General features: G+C 35.2%; 1 protein-coding gene across 1 annotated transcript in view; it reads left to right on the top strand.

Annotated features, from left to right (window-relative positions):
• The window catches only part of SPRED1 (sprouty related EVH1 domain containing 1), a 58,494-nt gene extending 32,858 nt beyond the window's left edge, over nucleotides 1–25,636 (top strand). Inside the window, exons 2-6 of the mRNA XM_059473939.1 lie at nucleotides 1,103–1,277; nucleotides 9,105–9,273; nucleotides 10,549–10,598; nucleotides 18,574–18,732; nucleotides 23,870–25,636. Coding sequence (XP_059329922.1) covers nucleotides 1,103–1,277; nucleotides 9,105–9,273; nucleotides 10,549–10,598; nucleotides 18,574–18,732; nucleotides 23,870–24,529 — 1,213 coding nt within the window. The 3' untranslated portion in view covers nucleotides 24,530–25,636. The remainder of the gene's footprint in view (nucleotides 1–1,102; nucleotides 1,278–9,104; nucleotides 9,274–10,548; nucleotides 10,599–18,573; nucleotides 18,733–23,869) is intronic.
• The last annotated feature ends 280 nt before the right edge of the window (nucleotides 25,637–25,916 follow it).

Genomic DNA, 25,916 nt, shown 5'->3' with positions numbered 1-25,916 from the left:
TTCATTAATAGTTTTATCTCAAATACAGAAGGAACAACTTTGATCTCTTCTAATGTTTCTTCTTCAGCCCTTAAGTTTGACATCACTGGTGCTAAGTGGCATAAATACTTAAACCCTCAATCAGGAATATGTTGCAAAAAGATAACACCTTATTTTAAGGTAGTGAAATGTTCAGTCATCAACTGCTACATTCATCCAGTAAACTGTACTTCAAATGTAGCCTCTTATCATTGGCAAACCATGCAGTTTTTCAAGTGATATAGTGGCAAATTCATAACCAAAACTAAAAGTTTTCGTTTAATTTAAAAGAAAAAACTAAGAGCAGAGAAAGAGGGAAGTGACCAAAACCTCTTTTTCCAATACTCTGAAGTTTGGCTTTTAAGTAATGACATGGTAATAATTTGTTTATTTTATAAAAATACTAAATGATGGAAAAATGCTAGATTGTAAAGTTACAGTAATTTTACACACGATACAAATACAGGAGAGAAGCAGCAAGTAGACACTGCAAATGTGGATCTTAAGTAGTTGTAACTGGTCCTGTTTTCAAACCCCACCATGTGTGTCCTGACCTGCCCTTGCAAAGAACAAGTTATATGCATGGGGAGGAGGGATGGATGAAGGGAAGCAGAGTTTCCGGCTAGAAGCCTGTTCTTGTTTAGATTTCAGTGACAGAAGGCCTGACCTCTTTCTGTTTTCTTATTCTCTTTTCTGTGCAATTTCATGGTGGCTGACTGGCTTCATGATTAGTCTAAAATAAATCAGGAGTTGGTTCGTATTCTCTTTCCTGCCCTCTAGCTAGATCATTGAGTGTAAAGTTTTTGGAAGAATATGAGTTTTGATTTGTCAATTATGTTCTCTGGTTAAGCCTCTTTACAAAAAATCACGACCTCTGAGAAGTCCTAATAAAGGCACAAAAATATAGAGGAACATTTTTTAGAGGGTGATCTTAAATTGTTTTCTTCTAGGTGATGTTTGTGGAAAGACAGTGCTAATTAGTGTGATCTTGGTTGTGGGTTTGTTGGTTTGTTTTGTTTTTAACTTGGCTGAGGTTTTACTAGACTTTATGGAAAACTAATGTCTTCTTTTGCTTCTCTTTCAGTAATAGTTATGCACGAGTGCGAGCTGTGGTGATGACCCGGGATGACTCAAGTGGTGGATGGTTACCACTTGGAGGGGGTGGACTAAGCTGTGTCACAGTCTTCAAAGTCATTCCCCAGGAAGAGAATAGCTGTGCTGATTTTCTTATCCATGGAGAACGACTCAGGGATAAAACGGTAACAATTTCTATCTATTTAATAGAGATACTAAAATAGATGATATAAAACTATATGGGGCGTAGGTATAGATGCTTACTTATTATTGCCTCTAAACTACAAAGTAAATTTGTAGTCTCAGTCTAATGCACTGCTGAACTTCTCTGTATCTGTGATTGTGTACCAAAAGACCCTCTTATTTGGTTTTGATTCTGCTTTTCTAGAATCAAGCGCATTGATTGTTTTTTGAACTCTCCATCCATATTGGGAAAAATTTTGCTATTAATTTTTCTTCCAATGAAAGATTAGAGTTAAATCGTGTTCCTATACCAGTGATACTGCATTTAGGAGTGTTGGAAATGAGAATTCTCTTAAGAACATGAAACCAGGTGGAATTGCTCAGTGATTTGGTTAGCTATGGAATATGGCTATGATAAAAAGAAGCCATTTTACATGAGAACAACTTTGTATTGGAAGACAGATGAAGCTGACAGGTCCAAGAATTGACCTGGCTTGATGAACACATAGACAGTATTAATTCATCAGCTACCTTACATAAAATACCAGTAATAAATGTCTCGTAAGAGGCATCATGAATATCAGCCTCGCAAAAGAAAAACTGGTGCAGGATCTCAGCCATTTCTACATGTAGACCTAAGAAAGACAAAATGGGCTTACTAAGGATTGCTTGGTTACTTGTATGGCAAACAGATTTCTGAAAGGGGCTGTGTTTTACTGTGGAAACAAAAAGAAGTAGAGAATGCACAAAAGCTCCATCTTAATGACTTTTTTCAAGAATTTATTATTTTCTGCAAATGAATGTTGACTCCTCTGTAAGCTTAAAAGATAGAATTACTTCCTATACTGTACTGCTGACCCTTCCTCAAGCACACCAGTTTCTCCTCTGAGGCAGGACTGCTGATTTTTCTGCCTTGACTGTGACTATTGTAGGAAGAGAGCATATAAATAGAAATTGTGCTGACTCAGTTGTTTCAGTGGGACGTAGCGCAATTAGCAGAGTACCCTGTGTTCCCGCACAGCTACGTGCACCTGCAGTTCCTTCCTCACTTTGCAGTAGTTCCCTTTAGAACTTTTTTTAGTCTTGTCAAGGCTCTTTTTGAGAAGCTTAATTGCATTTAGAGATACTTGATAATTTTTTCTTAATTCTTAATACTTGGAATATTCACAGCTTGCCTTAAGAATAATAAAATGCTCCAAAGTAGAGACTGGTTTAATGACTTGTCTGCATGCATATGAAAATGTCCAGTCATCAGTGTCCTGATCTGTTTGCAGTGTCCTCTCTCCCATTTCCCCTCGGCAAGACTTGTTTTGTTTCCACTTCTGGTAGAAGGTTTTAAATGTTTCTCCTCCTCTTCCTGTCTAAAATCAAGCTCATATTAGCTTGAATATTTTTTCCAAACATTTGTTGTCTTTAACAGTTTGTTTTGGTTTTGGCTTTTTGGTGTGTATGTCCCATCCTGTGTCCATCTGTCTTCTTGTACTTAGGCCCCCCAAATGTGACCTAACAAGATTGCAATCTTGCTGTAGTTATGGGAAGTTGCTATTGGAAGTCAGCCTCTCAAAAACACAGGATAAAAGGTGGAAGAAGTGCAGCTAGGACGCACATCTCTCCTGTGTATATTGAATAAAACTCAGGGAACTAACATGTAAATTTTAGGTGTGGAGAAGAACACTGGAGAACCAGTAATTAATTGATAACTGAATGAAAGTCACTGTGTATTCATGTATTTCTACAGATTTCAGTTAATGCAATTATAAGCAACAGCTAATGAGTAATGAATTAACAACCAACTTGTATGGAATGCAACAAGACCCCACTTGGCACAGAAAGAACAAGATCCTACACTAAGAAATGTGATGACAAAATTAGGTCATGATGCTTATTTAGAAGGGCAGAAGATAGCAGGCACTGAACAAGAAATTCTGTTGGACACGTCACTGATTCTAAAACTATTCTGATCATTATGCTTTCAATATGGTTAATGGTTTTACATTCATTCTTAGGATATTCCTGTGGATTCACTGTTCAAGCAGAAATTTTAACCTTTTCTTTAATGAAGTCAAACAAGTGGGGTTTTAGTCCAAATAGAAGTTACAGGTGACTACTATATTTCATAATAATTATATATATTTATTTTAAAGTAAAGTAAAAGTGGAAGCCACTGTATTTGCTATTGAGTTGAGACCAAATATTTTGATAATCTTCAGATGTTGTGGAAGTGTTATGCTGAATCTACTGTTCCTGTGCACCAACTTCCCTTAAGTCTCATTTTAGAATGCCTTTGGTAAATCTCAATGGCTGTATAATCTTTGAAGTTAGTAGTATGCTGTTTAGTTGGTTGCTCTGCCATTGTATTTGAAAAGACGTTACAATTTTTTTTTAAAGCTTCCTAAACAGTTTCTAACATTTCAGTTACTCAGGCTTTGAGTACATGTGTCTTCAGGAATGTTTAATTAATAATCTGCTGTAATACCTACAAGTCACTTGGACCATGGTTTCCATTTCACTGAAGCTTTTGCATGGTACACACAGCTGTTTATGAAAATACTTCTGTGGATTAAAAGAGAAAGTCATTTTTACAAAGCAACTTCCCCACATTCTCTAAAGTCACATTACATGTTGCTGAAATACCTTTCTAATCAAGATTATATCTTGATTTTCTCTAGCCAATAAGTCTCTTCTTTTGTGAAATGGCTTAGCTTCCAGAAAAGGTGCAGAAATTCCCTTAACATGAAAACCTAGAGTGTGGAACTTGGAACACTTTTCTTTGTCATGGGGAAGCATAGGTTTTGAAATATCTTAGGTTAGAAAGTAAATGGAGTTCAGATCTATAGCTTTTAGCTAAGATAAATGGGAATCATAATGCCTGTATAACTGTTTAACCACCAATGTGTCAGATTGTGAAAGGTGAAATTTTCTCTAAACCAGCCTGAAATCTATAGATGAGATGTTTGCTGGAGATATTTTCCAGATGCCTATTAAATGGTTATACTGAAGAGGAATGAGCTTTAGTTGCTGCTGCTCCCACTAACTGCAGTTCCATTCCAGTTTACCAATCTTTCCATGTATTTTATAGGCTATGAAGGCATTTAGTTATAACAATAGATCTCAGTCTGTAAGTCAGCTGCATAAATTAAATACTTCGGAATCAACATCAAAATATTTAAGATCCTTGTTGGAGAGGGCTCATCTTGTTTCTTTTTAGACCTGAGGGGCAGGTTGCTGTCAGCCCTTCTATGAATCAGCTTCAGTCTACATGTAAACTTCCATAATTTTTGTGCATACACAGCTATTTAAAACATCTTGTGGCATTCACAAAAAGCATCCTGGTTATCTGAGATGAAAATCAAAGTGGTGGCTCCATTGAATCAATTTGAGAGAGAATGCTTCCCACTAGTTTGCACAGGTTGTTTAGATTTGTGTTGGAATGTAAGGGTGTTTCATGAAGACTTTTCCCATAATTACACATTTCCCCCTTTATTATAATCACCTTCTTAGATCAGGCTCCAGCCAGTCTGCTTGGAACAATTGCACTCCCTCAGAACCTGGTCAGATCTGCTGTTCTCTCTTTCAGTGTGTTCACAGTAGCTCTCTTCTATCTCAATAGCTAAGCACATATTAGGCTCAAACTTACTAGTTTTTAGGCTTTGGGGAATTTTACCTTCTTGAATGCAAAGTCTAATAGGCTTCTCTGGTTTGTTTTCTTCTCCAGACTTTTCTCCTTTTATTAAAGGAGAGAAAAAAATATTACTAGTATCTTTTAGATCATGAATCAGGAGTAACAAAGTTTAAAATCTTTCCTTTGAATGAAAACTAATTGTGTAAAGGAAGAGACACAAAGCTAAAACTGAATAGAAATACCTTTCTGTTCTAAAAATCTGCTGTTTACAAACTTAATATTTTACTTTTTAAATTGTGTTTGAAGTTTGAGGGAAGTTTGATTCTGATGGGCTGTAGTACAACTCAGTACATCATCTTCTTTTTTGAACTGAATGTAAAGTATGCATGGAATAATTGTCAAATGGTTACTGTGACACGGGGTTCATGTACTCTGTAGCATGAATCCACTCAGGTCGTGCTGCTTGTTCCCAGGAGTAAAGCAGAATAGGCATTGAAAAGTGGTGTGTTTGTAAGTTTGTACATTTGGGTTGGGAACGAGAAACAGTGAGGCTGTCTATCTTACATGTTCTCTTGTAAGCTTTGAAAGTACAGCTAGAAAACAGTACTATAGTGTACAGGATCTCAAAATGTGCAATTATTGGGTCTGTTACCAAGATAGAAATTTGTATCAAATGCAAAAGTTTTGGAATTTTTTTTGTTTGTTTGTTTGTTTTCTGAAATAAGCTCTAAATAATGATGTCATATCTTCAATACTCATTTCTATTTAAAAGTATTTGGATTTTAAGTGCTAAAGTAGAAAATTTCTGACTCTGGGGATTGATATTATCCACATAAGCCAGATAGATTTTATTATCTTTAAAAATTTAGTTTTTAGAGGTGAGAAAAGAAACATTAGGCTAACAAGTATTTTTGAGTAGCAATGAATTCATTACTGTTACATTTAATGACATCTAGATATTAAAAGGAGCTTTTAAATAAATAACAGGAGACATAGAGCATAAATAGGGCTCTATATTTGTGCTCTGAGAGTTTAAATTTTGGTCATGTGGACCTCTTTTTCTTCTGTCTTGAGTCTGATGATTCTGCAACATTTTCCATTATGAGCCAAGGTAGATGTTTCATATTTGTATGGAAGTCTTATATTTAAGTCTCCAAATGAAGAAAACCTTCAGAACAGTAACCCATGGGATGTTTTTGGAAATGAAACTTAGTTAAGCTGTAGGCATTTTATTTACAATTTTTCAGGCTTTTGCTGTGCTTATCCCTGGAGATCTTGGAGAAGGTTTGGGAGTGCATATTTTGGATAATGATGTGGAAGAGTATATGATCTTCACCTATGATATGGAGAGTTCTGAACCATAGCAAAGCACACTAAAAATAATTGGAGTTTTGAAATATAACTGCATTGAAAAAGCTTGGTTTCCATTTCCAGGCCTTGGAGAATATGTGTATGAGGATACTTCCTCCCCAGCCCTCATGATAGCTCACATCCTTGAGTATAAGGTAGCCTTTGGCAAAATTAAGTTTTACAATTAAAAAATTCACTATTGTTGCAAAGCATAGAAGTGTTTCAGGGAGAGAAAAATGCTTCTGGGGATGGTTGGTATGTTTTTTTAATCTGATCTGCAATTTTTTGTATTTCTGAGTGTAACAAATACTATCGAAGTGCTGGATGTTTATAAATTTGTGTCTCACTGCTCATTGAGACCCATAGCTTTTCAGCTTTCTCTCGGGTAGGGCAGGAATCAAGCCTTGCTTAATTTTAATGCAGCATATTTTTCCCTTTTCAATGCCTTTTCACTTATATCTTCTGTGTTAAGCAGCTTGTTTTCATACAGGTTTAAATGGGGAAAAAATCAGTGTCACTCTCTCAAATGTGTTGTTTCCTTGAATCAAGTTGAAAACAATTACAGTGTTGGATGGGATGTTTACTTGTTTTGTTAATCAAAGCTTGTTATATCATATGTGAGGGTTGGAAGTTGGGGGTGAGTGTTGCTTTTTGGGCTGGAGGGAGTTGGTTTGGGAATTTTCTAGTTTGGTTTGTGAGTCTTTGAAAGCCCTAACTTCTACTCAGTGGTGAAGTTTTAATCCAGTTTTCATCTCTAGTGGTAACATTTTTACTGGGTATGAATTTTCAGTATGAAGTAATCTGGATTAATCCCTTGGGCACCAGAAAATCATTGTAATGCTATAAAATCAGGCTTGCAGTACTTTTTGTTGACGTTTTGGATGACATGGCACACAAAATAGACTGAAAATAGTTGTTGTTAATGTATTAGAGATTCCCCCTAAAGAGCTCTGAGACCTAGAAAAGGCAGTGTTGTGAGAAGCCTTCCTTTTTAACTGCTCTTTGAAAGAGGAAGCAAGTTTAAAATCATCCAGAGGAACAAAGAACTATTTGATGCACCTTAGAACTGCAGAATAATCCTTTTTTTTCTTCCTGCAACAACTTTTCCCACAGACCTACAGCAAACAGATTCCTTTTTATGTTTTCTTGTAAGCGTTTTTACCTACATATTGTTCACCATTTAGGGAGATCTGAGTGGAGAAACAAAAAATTACATTAATGCTAAAGGAGTTTATATGTGCAGATAGATTATTATCCTTAGAGGCAGAGGTAAAAGGCAGTAACAGTTGAGAGGAGATGATTACTGGTGGGTTGTAGGGGGAATAAATAATGAAGTGCAAGAGAAAAAAACCTATTTGCCTGTGTAATAATTAGACAATGAAAGGAGAAGAGGAACGCAAAGAATATGTAGGAATAACCCAAATATATATATATATATATATATATATATATATATTAATTTGAGGGGTTTTTGCTGTTGTTTGTACTTAAACTAATTTTACCATATTCTGTGAGGAATTCCCTATTTTTTCTTTTAAAAAGCCACATATGTAACAAAACAAAAAATGAAAATATTCTAGAAGTACATCAATGAAATGATAGAATATTGAAATTCCTCATTCATCTCTCAGTCAGTGTAGGCCTCCATCATCAAATACCAATACAGAGAGACATATCTTACTGGGAGCTTCATCATACTGCAGTGGGAGCAGATCAATGCATTTCCCTCCATACTTTCTTGTTCACATTTGATTTTTTTTGATCAATAAATGCTCAGTGCAACAATGCTGCTTAAAATAATTTTTACCAGTAAAATAAAAATGCAAATATAGTTTTAAAACCAGTCTATTTAAAGGAGAAATGATAAGGCTTTCCAGTACCTGAAGGGAGGCTGCAAAAAAAGCTGGATAGGGATTATTTAACAGAGAATAGAGTGACAAGACAAGGCAGAATGGCTTTGAATTTAAAGAGGGTGGATTTAAATTAGATACTAGAAAAAAATTCTTTATTGTGAGGGTGTTAAGGCACTGGAACAGGTGGCCCAGAAAAGTGGTGAATGCTCCATTCCTGGAAGTGTTCAAGGCCATTTTGGATGGAGCTGTGAGCAACCTTGTCTAGTGGAAGGTGTCCCTGCCCATGTCAGGGGGGTTGGAACTGGACGCCCTTTGAGGTTTCTTTCAATGCAAACCATTTTATGATTCAGTGTGAAGACTGTGACTTTGCTTTAGAACTGAATGTACATATATACCTCTAATGATTTTGTAGCCAAATACTTCTGTTCATTATTTGCAGTTACTTTTTTTTATATACAATACACAAATGTATTTTTGTCTAGGTGCAGGCACTATAAAGATGTTATTAATCTCATTTTTTGTAAAGAATTCTCTTGTATTACTTTCACTTGTCTAGTAGCCTTTCTGAGAGAAATCTGAAAATCTGCCTGAAAGCAGCATGAAGTTAGTCTAGTGCTAAAAAATTTTGTAGATCTCAGTGATACAGCAAAATTTGATACCAGCACACATAATACTTTTTTGGGGGATGTGACCTATTTCATTTGCTGAACATCTACCAAGTCTATACTCGTTGTTGCAGGTATGAGATTCTTTTATAGGTATGAGATTTTTGAACAGGAATGTTGACTCAGTAAACAAATAGTGTCTTCAACCCATACTATTTATCAGCAATCGATAGTGAACAATTCATAATGGAAATGAAGTTAAAATTACATCCTTGTAGCAGGATGAAATTTGAAGAGGGACCTCAATGATGTATGTTTTAGTTCACCAAGACTACCTTTTGTTCACAAATTCGATATATTCATCATTGATATTTTTTCCTTCTGTTTTCTTTCTGAAAGGTGGTCTTGGAATGCACATTAAAGAAAGACCTTGTTTACAACAAAGTTACTCCTACTTTTTACCACTGGAAGATTGATGACAAAAAGTTTGGCCTCACATTTCAGAGTCCTGCTGATGCAAGAGCATTCGATAGAGGTATTCGGAGAGCAGTAGAGGATATTTCTCAAGGTACATATTTCAGGTGAAAGACTTGGTGGGGTGGATGAATATTGAGTCATTACTAAAAAAGATGTCAAAGCACTTTGTGTAACATTTTCATTGACAGTACTTAAGGATGTGGATTAAACTATATATATCGGGATTTTAATAGGTAATAGTACTTCTGGCATTTCTAAAGTGCCATTCATTCAAGTGTCTTAAATTGTTTCACAAACACTAATTAGGTAATTTCCTGAAACATCCCTACGTAATAAAGCATTGCCTCTTTCTTTTAGACATGAAGAAATGGAGGAAGCTGGAGTGTAATATTCTCTCACTTGGATCTTAGAAGCTTTTTGCAGTTCCTGTGTTCTTGTAGGATAAGCTGGGAAGTTGAATAATTTGTGACCTATTGAGTTCTCTTTTTATCTACACATACTTTCAGTTAACAGTTTTAGTTTTTACTAACAGCTGAGTTAGTAGTAGTTCTGTGTTCAGCATGGTTCTGAGGACAGGTTTTTTAGGAACAGAAGAAGAATTTACTCAGATAACAATATGGCCCACTCTGGAATGAAGTTCCCGAGTTTCACTGAATTAGTGGAAACCAGCGAGCAAACTGAAGGATATCATCAAGCCTAGATTCTAAGCTGAAAATATGATAAATGTATTGCTGGATTGAGACAGGGAGGGAAGAGAACATGTGTCTGTTGAATTGAAAGAACATCTCAGGCTTGTAAAAAGTAACTTTAGGGATTTTATGTGTGTTATCCTACTAATGAAGGGAGGAGCATGTTTCTGAGGGGAAATGTTTTTGACATACTCTAATGACTGCTTTGGAAATTTGTTGGTACAATCCATATCCCTTCAAGACAAATATTTAGAGAACATGAGAGTAATTTTTTTCTCTTAGGGTCTCACACTTTCAATTTCTGCCAATTTATAGCAAAATAAAACAGTGTGCATTCCTGCCAACCAAATGATCTGTCTTTAGTTTTCAAAGTGCTACATTAAAAGGAATATACTCCCTTGCTTCTGACTGCTGATGACACTGAAAATGCTTTTATAAGGAAGGTGGGAACAAGAGAGAGGAGTGTGGCTAGGAATACTCAGTATAGAAAATGCAGTGTAGAAATAAATCATGCTTACTAAATCAACTTGAAATGCAGTGATCTATATGTTAAAACCATAAACAAGAATATTTGTATAATCATCACTGGATGTTGAGAGATGATGTGGATAACTGGAAGCAGTAAGTGGTAAATATGAAGAAAATAACTTTGTCTACTTTTTTTTCTTTATATGAAGGTTATCCACCCTCCCAAAATGATGTTGAAGTGGCAGAAGACTGCTTTCAAGTGAGTAAATTTTTTAATTAATAGTACATTTTTTATTTTACAAATGTACTGAAGAGATTTTGCTCTCATTACAGAGAATAAGCAAAATAAGAGCAATAGCAAAATTCAGTTTAATGAAATAAGTTCTAGAAGAATTATCTAGAAGACTTATAATATTATCTGTCCTAAACAAAGTAGTTATTATTTAATCCATAGGATCATTAAGTATCCTGAGTTTAATTTTTAACTTCAGTATGTGTTCAAGTTATATGTCCTCTTTGATCTTATTGAAATAAGAAATATTCTCCTGGGCAACAAAATAGAGGGATGAAGAATCTTTCTACTTATACATCCTGTTTGTTTCCTTAGATTTCCCTTTGCAGTGATAAAACTCTTTAACTTCAAATGGTTAGAGTTGAAAAGATGCTGAGACAATGGTTGAGAGGATCTGGTCCAAAGAAAGGCAGAAGTTCAATTTTTAAAAACACACTGAAAATAAAGTGGTTACTTACTGAGATTCAAGTTTTTATTGATCTTCTTTTTGCACTCTTCAATTTCTGTAGGTCATAATGACTTAAGAGATAAAAATTTATGTCCAACCATGCTTCAGAGCTACAGTACTATATAAGTATACCATATCATATACCATAAGTGTGGTAACACTGATGCATAGCACTGCCTGGCAATATCCAAGAATCATGTAATTAAAAAGCCAGTATAAAAAACCATTATGGATGGATATATAGCTATAGATTAGCTATAGATACACACATGCAGAGTGAATAACTGTATTATAAGTGAGGAAGTCCTACTTGTGTCTCTGTATGCTTGTCATTTTTCCCTTCTTACGTATGGTTTTAAGGGAAAGCCACGTCTTCATTCACACATATATTCAGTTTTCAGAGTGCAGAAATTTAAATTATTATGAAGATGGCAAAGGAACAAGTTGACTCAGGGGTCTTAGTGACTATTCAGAAAACTGCTATTGTTGCTAAGTGATTTCTTCTGGAAAGGAGTCTTGCTACTTATGCAATAATAAATCCTGTATCAGTGTAAATAGATCCAGTGTAGAACCTCTAGAACACAAAATCAAGAAAATTAGCAGCTTACTTTGAAGATATGATAGGAGACTGAGAGTCAAGTATTTAGAAAGGATACTGCAATGCAGTGGCAACACAGAAGTCTCCTGATATCTTTTCATTTTATGGCAGAAGAAATGTATTACTTTGTGTAAGTGTTGGCTGCGTAATCACCTGTTGTTCTATACTTTCAGTACTTTATTTTAAGGCACTTGAAAGTAAAATTTTTATGAATATTAGATATTTCAGATTTTAGAAAGAGATTATCTTTTTACAGGGTGAAGGAAATATGTGCCAAAGTTAATGCAGTCCTTAATCAGCTCTTAAATGACTTGCTTAAACATGCTTTGTTGCAAGGATTAATAATTGAACAGTTTCTACAGCCCTAATGAGATTAGAACAAACCAATTACCTCTGATTTTGCTGCCTAGTTATTACATTTCTATATAAGGATGCCAAAATTGATGAAAATATCTGAGATTCATTATTGTTACAAATTTGTTATTGGCAAAGTGGAGAAAAGTGTATTTACAGCATCTCTTCTATACATGTGAATATCAATACACCACCTATTTATATATGTAAATATAGGCTTACTTTATATTCCATTTTAAAAAATAAATGTATAAATAAATGTATATATTTTTAAATGTCTGTAAACCAGATTATAATTATTATTATATATTAAAATATATAGATTATATATTATTACATTATACATATAATGTATAAATACTCATACACCAGATATATATGTTAAGGTACAAACAATCTTGTGTGGTACAAGCCACTGGCCAAACTATCTTTTGCATTCTAGACACTTAAAGACTTCATCACAGTAGATATTATTTAACTGTGGATTTGTGCTGTGGATAGATGTCCTGTTTTCTAAAAACAAAAAAGCTAGTCAATATGTCTTACCATATCTCTGCACAGCAAAGTAAAATAAGTGATACTAATACTAGAAGGAAGGAAAAAAGAAGAAATGCAGAGAAAACTGAATCCACCCTGGTTTAGCTATGCTTCATCTAAACTGGGTTTATGTATCAGTAACGAAGCTGCAATTGCAGACTTATGAACATGAGTGCAGAAAAGCTACACCATTTTAGTCACAGGCATCAGGTCTAGTCTCCAAGAACACCTTTGAAATACCAAATAGTCCACATTTTCTTTCAAATTATTAAATCCCCCCCCCTTCCAAGATTGGTACTCTGATAAGAGAAAGTGGATACCCCAGGGTCCTTTTAACTTGATGTGTAAGACCATCATTCTTTAAAGAGAATGTATTGAGTATTTGAAGAGTTGTGTTGACTTGTCCCCCCCCGCTTTTTGCCACTTCTACGTTGTTTAAAAGACTTAATGATTTTTTTGTTTTCTTGTTCATTTTATAAGCTGTTTTCCTAAGTCTCCATTACTATTTTTAAGTGTGTTTTGGAGTATATCTGTGCAAGGGCATTTTGGAGTGTGGATAGAATATTAAAGAGTAGTTTTTCTGTACTGTTCTAGTCATCTTACACAGCAGGAATCCTATATTTAATGTGCATTTGAATTATAAATATAGTATTTGGTTTGTACATAAATTTCATTAATGGTGGCTTGGTTCTGTTGTTTGCTTTTTTTTTAATGAAGATGATTAGATGATGAAGAAAGCTAAACATGTTTCATAAGTTATTTTACTGGCTGGTTATATTTGGTGCTACAGAGAGCAAATAAAATGATCCAAAGAAGATCAAAAATTATCATCGCAGTGTGAAATCTCAGTGCTTCCTTGTAATATGTATTATCACATTTTATAGAAGTAGTTAGCAGAAATAGTGATTGTCCAAAAGTTGTATGTGCATATCTTAAATGTAAATCCAAAAACTGAACTCGTCTTGTGCCTTCTAGGCTAGCAATTGGCTTGCTATGTTATACCCAGACTCACTAAATTTCTGATTTTTTAATTTACATTTTGTAAATAAAATCTCCTGGAGAAAGCATTCCTTTTGCTGAAGATCAAATTTATCATTTTAAGACATAGCTTCCTTATAGTTTCTTTAACCTCTCTGTTGTTTCCAAATAATATTAAAATCCTAGTATTAAAAGAATATGATCACTTAAGGGTTTTCATGGTTACTTAAATTATTGCAATTATTTTTGGTTGTTTATTTAACTTATTCAATGCAAATTGTTCATATCATCAAATAAGTCCTAGTCTTACCAGACTCATTTCAAACAGAAATACACCAATGAGTTAAGGCAGAACTATCTGACTTCCTATAATGCTGGTAAATGGAACCTGGAAAAGTAGATGTACTTACATGGAAATGTACATTGGGAATTTGTTCTGTTAGAAAGTTTAGATGGTTTTGGTATAAAACCTTGCATTTTGAATGTAGGAGCAGCTTGTGTAAGTCACTTTGCTTGTTTGTTAAAATATTGGCTCCGGTTATTTTCCTCTACCAAATATAAACTTATTGCTCTAAAATTCACCTAGTTCATCTGAAAAAAAACCCCAAAATATATTTTTTTTCCTTAGAAGTAAATCTAAATGAAATCTAGAGTTCATACATTCAGAATTATTTTTGTAGGGGTTTTGTGGACTGAAAAATAGAGTAGTTGAGCTTTAATTTCTTTCAGTTTTTGTTGATTCAGCCATATTGGTGTTATATATAGGCTACCAACACATTTTAACAGTTTGAAGTAATAAGAATTGGATCACTTATACTTTTGAGTTTCTTACTACTGGCAGAAGAAAACTGTAGACTGATAAATTGTAAGCAGAAAATAAAAAGTTTGGCTTGTTCTTTCAGAAGTACACTGGACTTTTTGTTAATAGTAAGGGGGAAGGGCCTGAAAATTACATGCATCTTAAGTGGGTTTGGTGCAGGCAGGGAAGACATTAATTGTTCATATGCTCCTCAGTAAATACACTGTTTTGTGACCTTTTCATAAGGGCCTTCAAGGACCACTCAATTTATTTTGTCTCTAAAAAAATGTTTGCAGAAGTTTTTATTTTATAAAAATAACATTATGACTTTTAAGGAAATGTGAAATAATTTACCCTTGATGCACTGTATTGTTTTATGGATAAGACAATACTACATGGTAAAACAGTAAAGATTAGAAATATTTAGTGCACATAATAAATTGTTTAGGTCCAGTTCTTAGAACTAAAAGTAATACTAATTCATATTATCAATTTCAAATAAATCTATTAATATGTTGTGCTAAACCATTTTGATTTATTAAGCTTTTTTTATTGGAGTTGTATATAAAAAACAGGAGGAATTTTTTTTTCCTTCACCAGTATTCCTAGCAGCCTCTTTATATGTAGAGTTCTCTATATATCCAGGTGGTAAAGCCTTTGAAGAAAGAGACATGTCAAATATCTTATTTTTTAGTTTAAACTGTATGAAATATTTAGAGTAACCTAGGTAATATTTCAGCCTATGTCAGAAACACATACCTGAAAATAATAGAGTTTCTTTGCCAAATATATTGCTCCATCAGTCTCAGATATAGCCAAAGCAGAAGGAAGTCATTCAGATGTTTTTGAAACCTATATAATTTATTCAGAATTGAAAAATTAAGGAAAAAGCATTAAAACATTTCTTGTGTTGTTAGCATCAAGCAGCAGATTTTCGGGCCCCATGGGAAGTAAATGCAAGAACTGGGATGCAGCGGAAATGTGGTTTCTCATCCATCCTTCTGTGTAATCATTAAACTTACTTAGAGGAGAACATTTTTAACAATGTTTGCAGAACAATGTTGAATTCTCTCCCAGACTTAACTCTGGCAAACTGGGAGAAGTAAGGAGAGAAAATTTGAAGAACAAGAGAAGCTCAGTCTGGTTTTCATTTTCTCTACAGCTGTCATCTGGCTTTGAATTCTGCTGGAGAGCTACAGCTGGAGTCATTTTATTGCTTTACCCAGCATCCTTTTGCTTGTGCGCACAGAAATGTTTTAGTAGTCTTGGAAAAAAATTCAGAGTATCTCTTAGCAACCATAGGACAGTAATTATTATACCAGCAGCTGGGAGCAAACCAGATTTCCGTTGTGCATTAAAAACTGGCGTAGGTTGCTTTACAGATGATACTGAATAACCTATGCCAGTACTGTACTTTGCAGGCTGTGGTTAAAGAATATTGAATGTGGGCGGTGTAATTGCTTTGGACAGTAGAAAGGGAGAATGTGTGCATCTGTGTTAGTGTGTGATACTGTATATTTGTTCTGTATATGTTCTTGTGGAAAACTTTATATGTTTGCTTCTTACTTAAATGCATTTTCAACACAATACCGTTTTTGTTTCTAGGGCTTCCTACTTCAGATTGTCAGTGTTTCCATTATAAATGTGGGTTTTCAGATGTTTATGACCTTTTAATAAAACATCACATTGGAGCAGGAAGTTGTCCAAGGAAAAGGTTTTTGATACTAATAAGCGTGGTTTGACTGTATTAAAACTGCAGTTTAGTTAAAAGCAGAGAGTTCACCAGGTTCATCTTGCATTTCTGTAATTCAGCCTAGTGAATATTTATTGGCTAAAGGACTGACATGATTGCTTTTTATTTTAATACCAGAAGTTAGTCTGTGTCCACTTACCTGTAGGGTATGGGATGGTAAGCTGAGCACTGTGCTTTCAGAAAGGCTGTTTGGCGAGTTCTTGCCTTACAAAAGGTCACATGCTTTTCTCTGTCTGCTGCCACCCTGAAATTTGTCCTTGAAGTCAATTAGTTTGAATTGTGGTATCTGTGTTGGAATTTTCTAAAAGCATTCTTTGATAATTGCTGTGTATAGGGCATGAAGGTTTGCTTTAAGAGTAAGGTTTGGGTTTAGTGCATCATCTGGCACTGCTAGTTAGCACAGTCAGAGGTGATCCGTGCCTGTGTCCTTCATTAGATGGAGCCCTCCTTGAGTGCCAAGGGAAGTACTTGTGTCTGCCTGTGTGAGCATGTGCATGTGTCCTTTTTGCTCTATAGTGTAGATAGTTTCTTTTTAAAGAAGAAAGGCATGGATCACCTGCAGGGACAGGAAATAATGCAGGCTGCTGCAAATCTCACCCAGGGATAAAAACAGGCTTGTGAGTAGTATATGTTTTTTTCCCTGGGAAGGAAGGAGTAGAAGTTTTTGCAGCTTGCTCCCTTCTTCCTACACCACTAAAGTTTATAATTGCCAGGGGAAGGGGAAAGGGGATGCTTATCACTGTGATTTCTGTAAAATGGCTTCTGGCTCTTAGCTTAAATGCTTGTAGTAATTTTAAACATTGCTCATACCAAAAATGGTTGTTCCTCATTTTGAATACAGTTCTTCTGTAGTTTGAGCCACTGTTTTGGAAGCTTTTTATGTTATTGGGCAATGTATCTGCAGGAGTACCTCCTGCTTTGAAGATGTTTGCTATTGCACTAATATTTGATGCTTTTTGCTCTTAAAATAAGTATACATATATGAAGTCCAATTCTTTTTAGTCATTCCAATATTTCTTTTATACTCGTTTTCCAACAATGTTTGACCAGAAAATTTAGTTCTGACAATAACAGAGTCAATTACTTTGTGGTGGTGTCATGCTTAAGGATCTGCCAATAGTACTTCTTTTTGGTATTTTGCCTGTCTTCAAAAATTTTCGGGGGTACTTTACCCTGATTGAGTGACCTGTATGCTCTGTAGTATTAATTATGCTGATCATGAATGAATTACTAAATTTAATGTTTCCCCACATGGGGCTTCTGAAACAATAGATATAAATTTAGTGATGTGATGATTTTCTTTCTCCTACAAAATCAGCTACAGACCAGCCAGCTACTTCAAGCTATCTAGATGTCTTAAAACTTGATACATTAGGCTTTTATGTATGTGAGGTACTAATGTAATCCTAGAATAAGTTCCTTAAGTACTTTGATAAGTGAAAACTAATGATTCTGGGTCAATATTTAACCTGCCAAAACTTTAGGTTTGCCTCTGCCTCAGTATTTTTCTGTAGTATTCTTATTCTTTTCCTCTAAATGTTTTCTTGATACATACAAATCCCTGTAATAAAGCTGAAACATTCTCATTGCTGGAAGCTGGATGATGCCAGAATTTTCTCAGTGCTATCCACGATGACAGCCAGTTAACTTTACAGCATCCCTCAATGCAAACAGAACATACAGTATATTTTTGGCAGCTCAATGGAATTTGTATCAAAATGCTGTGCTGTATCCTAAGTATGTCCCAGTCAGTCAAGCTTAAAGAATGAGAACTGTTCATTTTTCAATTCATTTCAGAAACTGGATCATCTTACAAGCCAGTATTCCACCCAAACATACTTCCTGTTCCTTCTTTTAAATAGCACAGGTCCTGCAGCTATCTCATCATGTATTGCTTCATAGTCTCACTTTTGTATCGAGTTGCCTGATAGAACTTTAGTTACAAAATGACTGTCATTCATGTCTAATGCACACTTGGTGCAATTAGATATTTTAATTGAGCCAGTATAGGTTATTTTTTTTTCTTTCAGCTGATTTTGCTTTTAATTTATTAAAAGATCTGACTAGCTTTTGCCTTATAAAATAGTCTCCAATTTTTTTTTTCTCCAATTGTGTTTTTGTAAATACTGGCAGCTTCATGGGTAGTTAGAGAAAACATCTCAGAGACAGGTTAATATCTATTTCCTTAAAGAAGTCTGATTTTGCAACTGTATTTCAATGGCACGTATCTCTAGTGCCAAAGTTGTGTACTGTCTGCAGAGAAATTCTGTATTTACAAAGGCTGATTCAAAATAAAGAAAATACTTGCCTACTTCTAAATGCTTTAAAAATGTGCATTTAAGATTACTAGTGTTTATAGATACCTCTAACACATTATATGGAATATTAACACACCTATGTATGCACTGGTTGGATTTGGTGTTGTTTTTATATAAATGCAAAAATCATCTCATGGAAGTTCCTTATGTGTTCTAGACTGCTCAAGAAAATACATCAGGTTCACTAATGAAAGATCACCTTTTTCAACATGAAACTGTAGTAACCAGTGAAACTTACAACAGTGCAAATTTACGGCCTTCAACATTTGAGGATTTCAACACCAGGAGAGCCTGTTTTCCTAGCCAACCTAACCAGGTAAGTATACCAACAAAAGAAGCAATCCTTTCTTTGCTTGCTGTACTAATGGCACAGTATGTAGTTTCTGACAAGAAATCACTGCGTTCCAAGTCCATGTACTTTCAACTTCTTGAAATGTTCAATACAAACTTTGCAGCTGAAATATTACAGCATTATTATGACAGAGGTAAAGTTTTGTGAAGGTATTTACCTATCGTTGTAGTGCACCAGACTACATGAATAAATATTTAATTTCTTTGAAGTCTGTTTTTGTATTGCAGATTTCAGTATCTGCAGCCTTAAAAAGCTGTTCACTTTTTTTCAGAAAATGTTAATTGGACATTAGCTCAATCGTAGTTACATGTATATTAATACTGTTTTGCTTAGAAATATTGAAAAGTATTCAGCCATCGGTACAGCTATATATCACTATACATTTTTCTTTTTTTCTAAAGCTAAAAGAACTGAGTTTTTGTAGACTGTGGAAGTAGTCTTAGTAAGTTGGATTACAATTAATTTGATGGTCTTATGTCTAGAACCAAAGACATAGAAAGCTTTTAGAATATGCTGAATAACAGATGTCAAAGCAGAATGCAAGTTCAGGTAGTTCTGAAGACTTACAAAAATAATTCTACTGCTTATAATAAAGCTTTTTAGTACCTTCAGTTATTTTTGCAGAGAAAAATAGGATTGTACTTAAGTCTTATATCAGCTACTTTTAATCTGTTTTATTGGGCAAAAGAAGCAAGCAGTGTTATCTGGGGAACTAAGAAGCTTGAAATTATTATTTTTTTATCTTTAATCGTTGATCTACTCCAATTATCTCTTCATGTACATCACCTCATATTTTTGTTTCTGTTAAGGTACATGTTTACCTTTTGTTTCTGTTAAGACACATATTTTTCTCTCTTCTCGTTTATTTCAAAGAGAATTGTAAATGTTTTTTAGAATAGAATGGATTGGTGATGAGGTTATTGCAGCTAATGGCTACAGTACTCAGTGATATACGTCCTGTTAGTCTTCCTTGCATTGTAAAGAAAAGTGCAGCAGCTTGAAATGCCTGTATATTTTAAAAGCATGTATAAAATTGACTACTGAAAAAGTAATAATTTAGATTGTGTTAAACTGATTAATCTGTGTCTGTCTGATAGAAATTAAATAGAAATTTCTTTCAAATGACAATGTTAGAATTCAGTTCTTGAAAAGTGAAGTTATGGGAGATTCCATGAAAATTTAAGCAGATATTCTTTTAAATATTTTTCTCCTGTTGTAGCACCTCCTGCCAGCAACAGACACTCTCTGCTTTTTGCATGGTCTTGTGGTACACACATTTGGAACATAGGCAGGTCACCAGAACTTCACATTCTTTATGTGCACACACTGCACTGGTCTGCTAAACTCCATGCATGTGACCAGGTGGCACTACAGATCTTGAGCTAATTCGTGGGTTTATTTCAATTTTGTGTAAATAAGTTTGAATATTCTTACTTAAGAGTGTGCTCATAAGTTAAATAGCTCAAGTACATGCTCCAACTAAATAAATTATTAATGACAATTCAGATTTTACCTGTAATATTTTGACTGTTAGTAAAAAATACTCAAGCCCTTCAGCTTTCCAGCTTCTGATACATGGATGTGTGTTAAACTTAGTACTTTGCAATGATGTAGGCATCTGCTGGTGTCTTCATACTGAGAAGCTGCAAGATGAGCAAAATCAGGTGTAATTCTTTGAGGAGAAGCAGCAAAGGCTACAGTGCCAAGCAAATGACTGTGCCTTGTTTAAAGGTGCGCACTTTCAAGTAAGGTGTGATACTTGTGCGTTCAGTTGCACCAACAAAAATTTTCTGTCTGATTTCCAGTTGGCTAATCGTGTTCGGAATCAGATTCTCTGTGAAATTTCAGTTTGCTGTAACATTTGTCCTCCCTTCCTGCTTCAGCTTCACATAGATAACATTTGTACTGAGTTTTAGTTTTGACTGTTTAGAGGACTAAGTGCATTATTTTCATTAAATTTTGCTGCTGTTTTACCTATGTAAATTTGGATTGTGAATTGTTCAAAAGTTTTCATGTACTTCATGCATTCACATAGGTCCCATTTAATACCCAATGAGTAAGCTCTTTTCAGCATTTCTTCAGTTTGCTTATTTTTCAGTATGTTCTGCTCCAAAAATATTTCTTAATATCAGTGCCTTAAAGAATGTAGCGGTGCCTTATTTGTAATGTGCCAGTTAAGCATTTTTAGGTGTTGGACTCAAGACTTGAAAAAAATAAATTAGTTCTATGTATGTGGTGTGTTCTGCTCAAACAAATAAAAAGCCTCCAAAGGCTAAGGAGAGGTCAGATTCTACCATTGTTAGTGTTTGTAGTAATCTTTAATGGCTATTAACTGTCTGGGCAATGGGAAGTTGAGGGGGTGTTTTTGTATTGAGGATTCAGGGTTTTTTCTTCTAAACAATGGGGTTTATTTACTGTCTTAAGTGCATGCATAATATTCTATGTGGACAGCAGGGTAAGGATCCTATATGCCTTGGAATTTAATAACTTTTACAGCTTTTTTCTTAAATAAATTTATGCTGTAAAATTTTGAAATAAACCCATTAGCCATAGTTAGTTATTTCTGCTAAACAATAGATTATTCCTCTTGTTTGAAACAGAATAGGGCTGAGAAGCAGTCTGCTTTTATAAGCAAAGGGGAAGCTTAACTGCTTGTATAGGAGCCTGGGGAAGTATGGAAGAGAAGCAATGTTAGCTGAATAGGGTATAACCTTTCTTCTCCCTGTATCCTTGAAACCTTGTGGAAGTTCAACTATGTGGCTTGGAGCCAAGGAAAAAAAATTTTCTTGTTAGCATACTCCAGTTGAAAGTCCCAGGGCAAAGCATCTCTAATTACAGTTCTGTACTCATCACACAAGGATTGTTGAGCAGGGAAGTGATGGTTAGAGCAGGCTACAGATAATTCTTACATAATCAGAAGATAGCATATTTTAAGAAGCTCTTCCTTCCTCTTTTCCAGCTGCCTTCCCTTTTCCCTTCTCTGTCTCTACCCCAAAATCAGGACATGCAGACTTCAGCACAGTAGGAGTATAGATGCATGCAAAGTGACATAGAAGTGTTTTAACCTAAAACATCTCCAGTAGTTTCACACACTGCAACAGATTAGGAACATGCAGTTCAATTGTTGTACTTGACTATGGAATGGTGACACATTAATTCTCATTAGTTTGAGTACTAATAAGATAAACCCTCTCATTTTATTGATGCCAAAGATTATTCCCAAGTAATTCGGGATTCTGGAAGAATTTGTAAGACTAACAGGTTAGAGAGGGGAAGGGTATTCTGTCTTTTCTGAGAAATGGTTTACAGGCTGTGCACTAGACAGAGAAAAAGGCAGAATTTGACTTGAAGCCCACTTGGCTCTAATTATAATAGCCCTACAGTGTAGAAAAATAATTGTCTGCCTGTAAGGTGGAAATACTGAGGCATACTGAGACTCTTGCTTTTTTGCTGCACTGCCTGCTATTTTCAGGAGCTACTTTTATACACATGCTAAATTTTTATCCTGTAATTATTTGCACCTTTTCTTGCAAGTCACTTGTAATGTGATTTCAGTCACATTTAGTGGCAATTCACTATCTTACACTTAGATATCTAAGGCCTACAATATTTCAGTTTGGATGATTCTCTTAATTTTGTCATCTTTGTCAACTTTTTCACATTCCCACACCCTTTTATTGTGAGGCAGAATAAACAAGAATTCTCACCTTATTTCTCTGATGGTTTTGTATGTATTTAGCACATTCCTTACTACTTGCCTTTTGAAGTATAAGGTCTTAAATATTGGTCAGTTCATTACAAGCTGAGAATTTAAAAAGTACTTGGGTCTCTGCCTGCTTGTGTCCTAAACTAATCAATATAAGGACTGTATATTATCTAAGGAGAGATGCATTCAGAAGAGGCTGTTATTGAATGTTCTTCATACTGTGAAATCCTTATCTAGAACACAGCCTTGATAATTAGTTACCAGTATTCAGTGCTCTTGTTATGAATTTGAGAGAGTTTGAAGACTTAGAGTAGGAATTAAGGAAAGCTTCTCCTGGATAACACAGTAGTGAATGTCTCCGTTCTCGGCCTGTTGTCTCTGCCTGGTTAGGCTTAGGATGGCCTTGAGGCAGCCCACGCTCCAAAGGACGAAAGCACTCTTCAGATTTTTCGGTCTTCAATATTGTTTATTAATTCTTATCTACAAAGTTGTGTGCCAGCCTGACAGAGGTCTGCCCAGCAAGACAGCCATGGGCACACTGACCTCCCTCTGGGCGGTTGTCTATTTTTATACTAAAAACTATGTATAAGATATTTACCTTTACCTTCCAATACCTTTTACTTTTATTAACAAGTGCAGATTTAGTGTGAACAAATCCCAAAGTGCCAGCATCACCATCAAAGATGGATGACAAGAAGAAGAGCAGAAGGACAGTGCACACCCTAATTCCTCCATCTTGCCTCCTAAGAACTCCCCTGTACCAAGATCCCAAAACCTGTGCTTTCACCCTGTGATTAATCAATTCCTTCACCACTTATTACCAAGTGATCCTCTCGTCCTCATATAGGTGGCACATCCTGCGCAGGGTCAAAATCCAACCACCAAGCACTTCTGACAACATTCCAGGATTTCCGAGTTCCCCCAAGGGTTACCTCGGCAACTCTGGACATCAGGAGTGATGTGCTGAGTTCCCACGTGAATATAGCAGGGAGTTAGTCCTAAAGCAGCAGATCATCACATGAAATCAGCACATAAGGCATAATTAGTCTGTGGAATTCGTTTCCACTTTAAGATGTTAATACTCTAATTTTGAGAATAATTCACAGATCTGCATCAAGTTTTATGTGGATACCAAAATACCCAAAGCTCTTACGAGGGACTAAAAAGTCAGGAAAGAATACTGAAGCTCATAGATCTAATACCCTACAGAGGACTCCTTATTGTGGGGATATTTGTAAATTTTAGTAGTGAGAAAATAATCTGAATTTTTTATCCTCAGTCAGCAAAAGAAAAAAGTTTTGGTTTTTTAGTTTTCTAATCTAAGTTAACATTGTAGGTGGACATAAATTTGGGACTTCACCATAGTAACTTCTCTTACTTTGCCTTACTTTTCAGGTCCCACTGAAGTCAATCAGACACGTTAGTTTTCAGGATGAAGATGAAATTGTCAGAATAAACCCTCGTGACATTTTGATACGTCGTTATGCAGACTACAGGCATCCTGACATGTGGAAGAATGACCTGGAGAGGGATGATGCGGACTCAAATATACCATTTTCTAAATCAGACAGTAAAAAATCTGACTATTTATACCCATGTGGAGATGGAACTAAGTTGAATTCCCTAAAAGACTCAAAGAGTTCTGTGGTATTTAAAACTCAGCCTTCCTCATCAAAATTTAAAAACTCAAAAAGAAGAAAAGAGGATGGTGAGCGTTCCCGCTGTATATACTGCCAGGAAAGGTTTAACCATGAAGATAATGGCAGAGGAAAATGTCAAGATGCGCCAGATCCTATTAAAAGATGTATCTACCAAGTTAGTTGCATGCTTTGCGCAGAGAGCATGCTGTATCACTGCATGTCAGACTCTGAAGGAGATTTCTCTGATCCTTGCTCGTGTGACACTAGTGATGACAAGTTCTGCTTACGCTGGTTAGCACTGGTGGCGCTCTCGTTCATTGCTCCATGTATGTGCTGCTACCTCCCCTTGAGAGCATGCCATCACTGTGGTGAGGTGTGTGGGTGCTGTGGAGGAAAGCATAAAGCTGCAGGATGAATCAGTCTTGTGCCAAACAGAGCTGAAAAATCTTTGTTTCCAGGAAGCATCTAACTTGGATTTGTGGAAGCTTTTTGGCAAGCTGAAGGGAATCTTCTTTCACGTAAGAGATGCTTGATGTGGAGGAAGCAACGAGACTTGTCAGACCTTGGCATTTTACAAGTGCTAGCCACGCCTAACTATTTGCTTTGAGTGCGTGGCATTTGTTGCAAGTTGTGAAGGAGATTTTGCAAAGGAAAGCCTGTTCTTATTGGCTATAAAATGAGTATATAAACTATGATTATACTAAAAGGGATTAACTTTTGCCACTTTGTACATTCACGGTTTAGGTGAGGGGGCTCTTTTAAAAGGATTAAAACTTATCTGAGGGGAAATTTTAACTAAAAGTGCACTAGTGACAGTTGATTTAAGATTAAGAAAAGTTAATACTCAGCAAATGAGAAATGAAACTGATTTTAAGTGCAACTAAATCACTTATTAATAGTTTTTTGGAAGCAACTTTATGTATAAATAACAAATGTTTATATTTAACTAAATGTGTAAGGTACGAATTATTACTTGTTAAACTTTCCTTCCCTCCGATATAGTAGGTATGGACCATATCTACTGTCACATTCCATAGTAGTATTTTAAATAGTTAATTTAGTTGCATTTTTATTCCAGATGGACAAATTGATATTTTCAGTCCTGGTTCCCTTCAGCTACAGTTTGTGTTGAGTTGTATCCATGCATTCTGATAATCTAAAAACCTTTAAAATATTAATTATTCTAGTCTTGAGTGACCAATATTTTTTTTGTTAAGCACAGATGTAATTGTCTAAAATGTTCTTGTTAGAACATAACATTTATTTTTATATATAAATGACTTTGATTTCAACATAATAGCAAGAAGGACATTGTTTCTGTTGTTCAACCAGCAAGTTGTTTTCTTTTGGGGTGTCCTCCAAAAATACTTTCTTGCATATTCAAATGTTCATTAAGCAAAAGGTACATTAAGGCAGTTGTAACAAATTGTCACCAGTGTTCTTGTTTATCCTTCTGTTAAACTAGGATCCTGTTCAGCTGTTTATCAAGTACTATGATTAAAACAAAAGATTAATAACAAAAGTGAAATTGTTCTCATTATTTTGAACCACAACTTTTTCTAATTTGAATGGGCAAGAACAAAAGTACTGTGTGTTTTTTTCAAAAAGAACAACAAAAGACTTAGCTTGAGAAATAAATTAAAGCCCAGGCAAAACTGAGTGAACTTCTTAATTGGGGAAATTTGAAGGCAGGGCTGGGGAGGGAGGCTGGAGAGTGCGTGTCTATGTATGTGTATGAGTGCTGGTATATTGTGTATGGTATTTCTTATGGTTTTGTACTTAGTAAGTCTAACTTTCAGGTA

This window comes from Ammospiza nelsoni, chromosome 6 (genome assembly GCF_027579445.1).
Source record: "Ammospiza nelsoni isolate bAmmNel1 chromosome 6, bAmmNel1.pri, whole genome shotgun sequence".
Classification (NCBI taxonomy): Eukaryota; Metazoa; Chordata; class Aves; order Passeriformes; family Passerellidae; genus Ammospiza; species Ammospiza nelsoni.
Note: the sequence above shows the minus strand (reverse complement) of the source record. Positions and strands in the feature narration are given on the sequence as shown.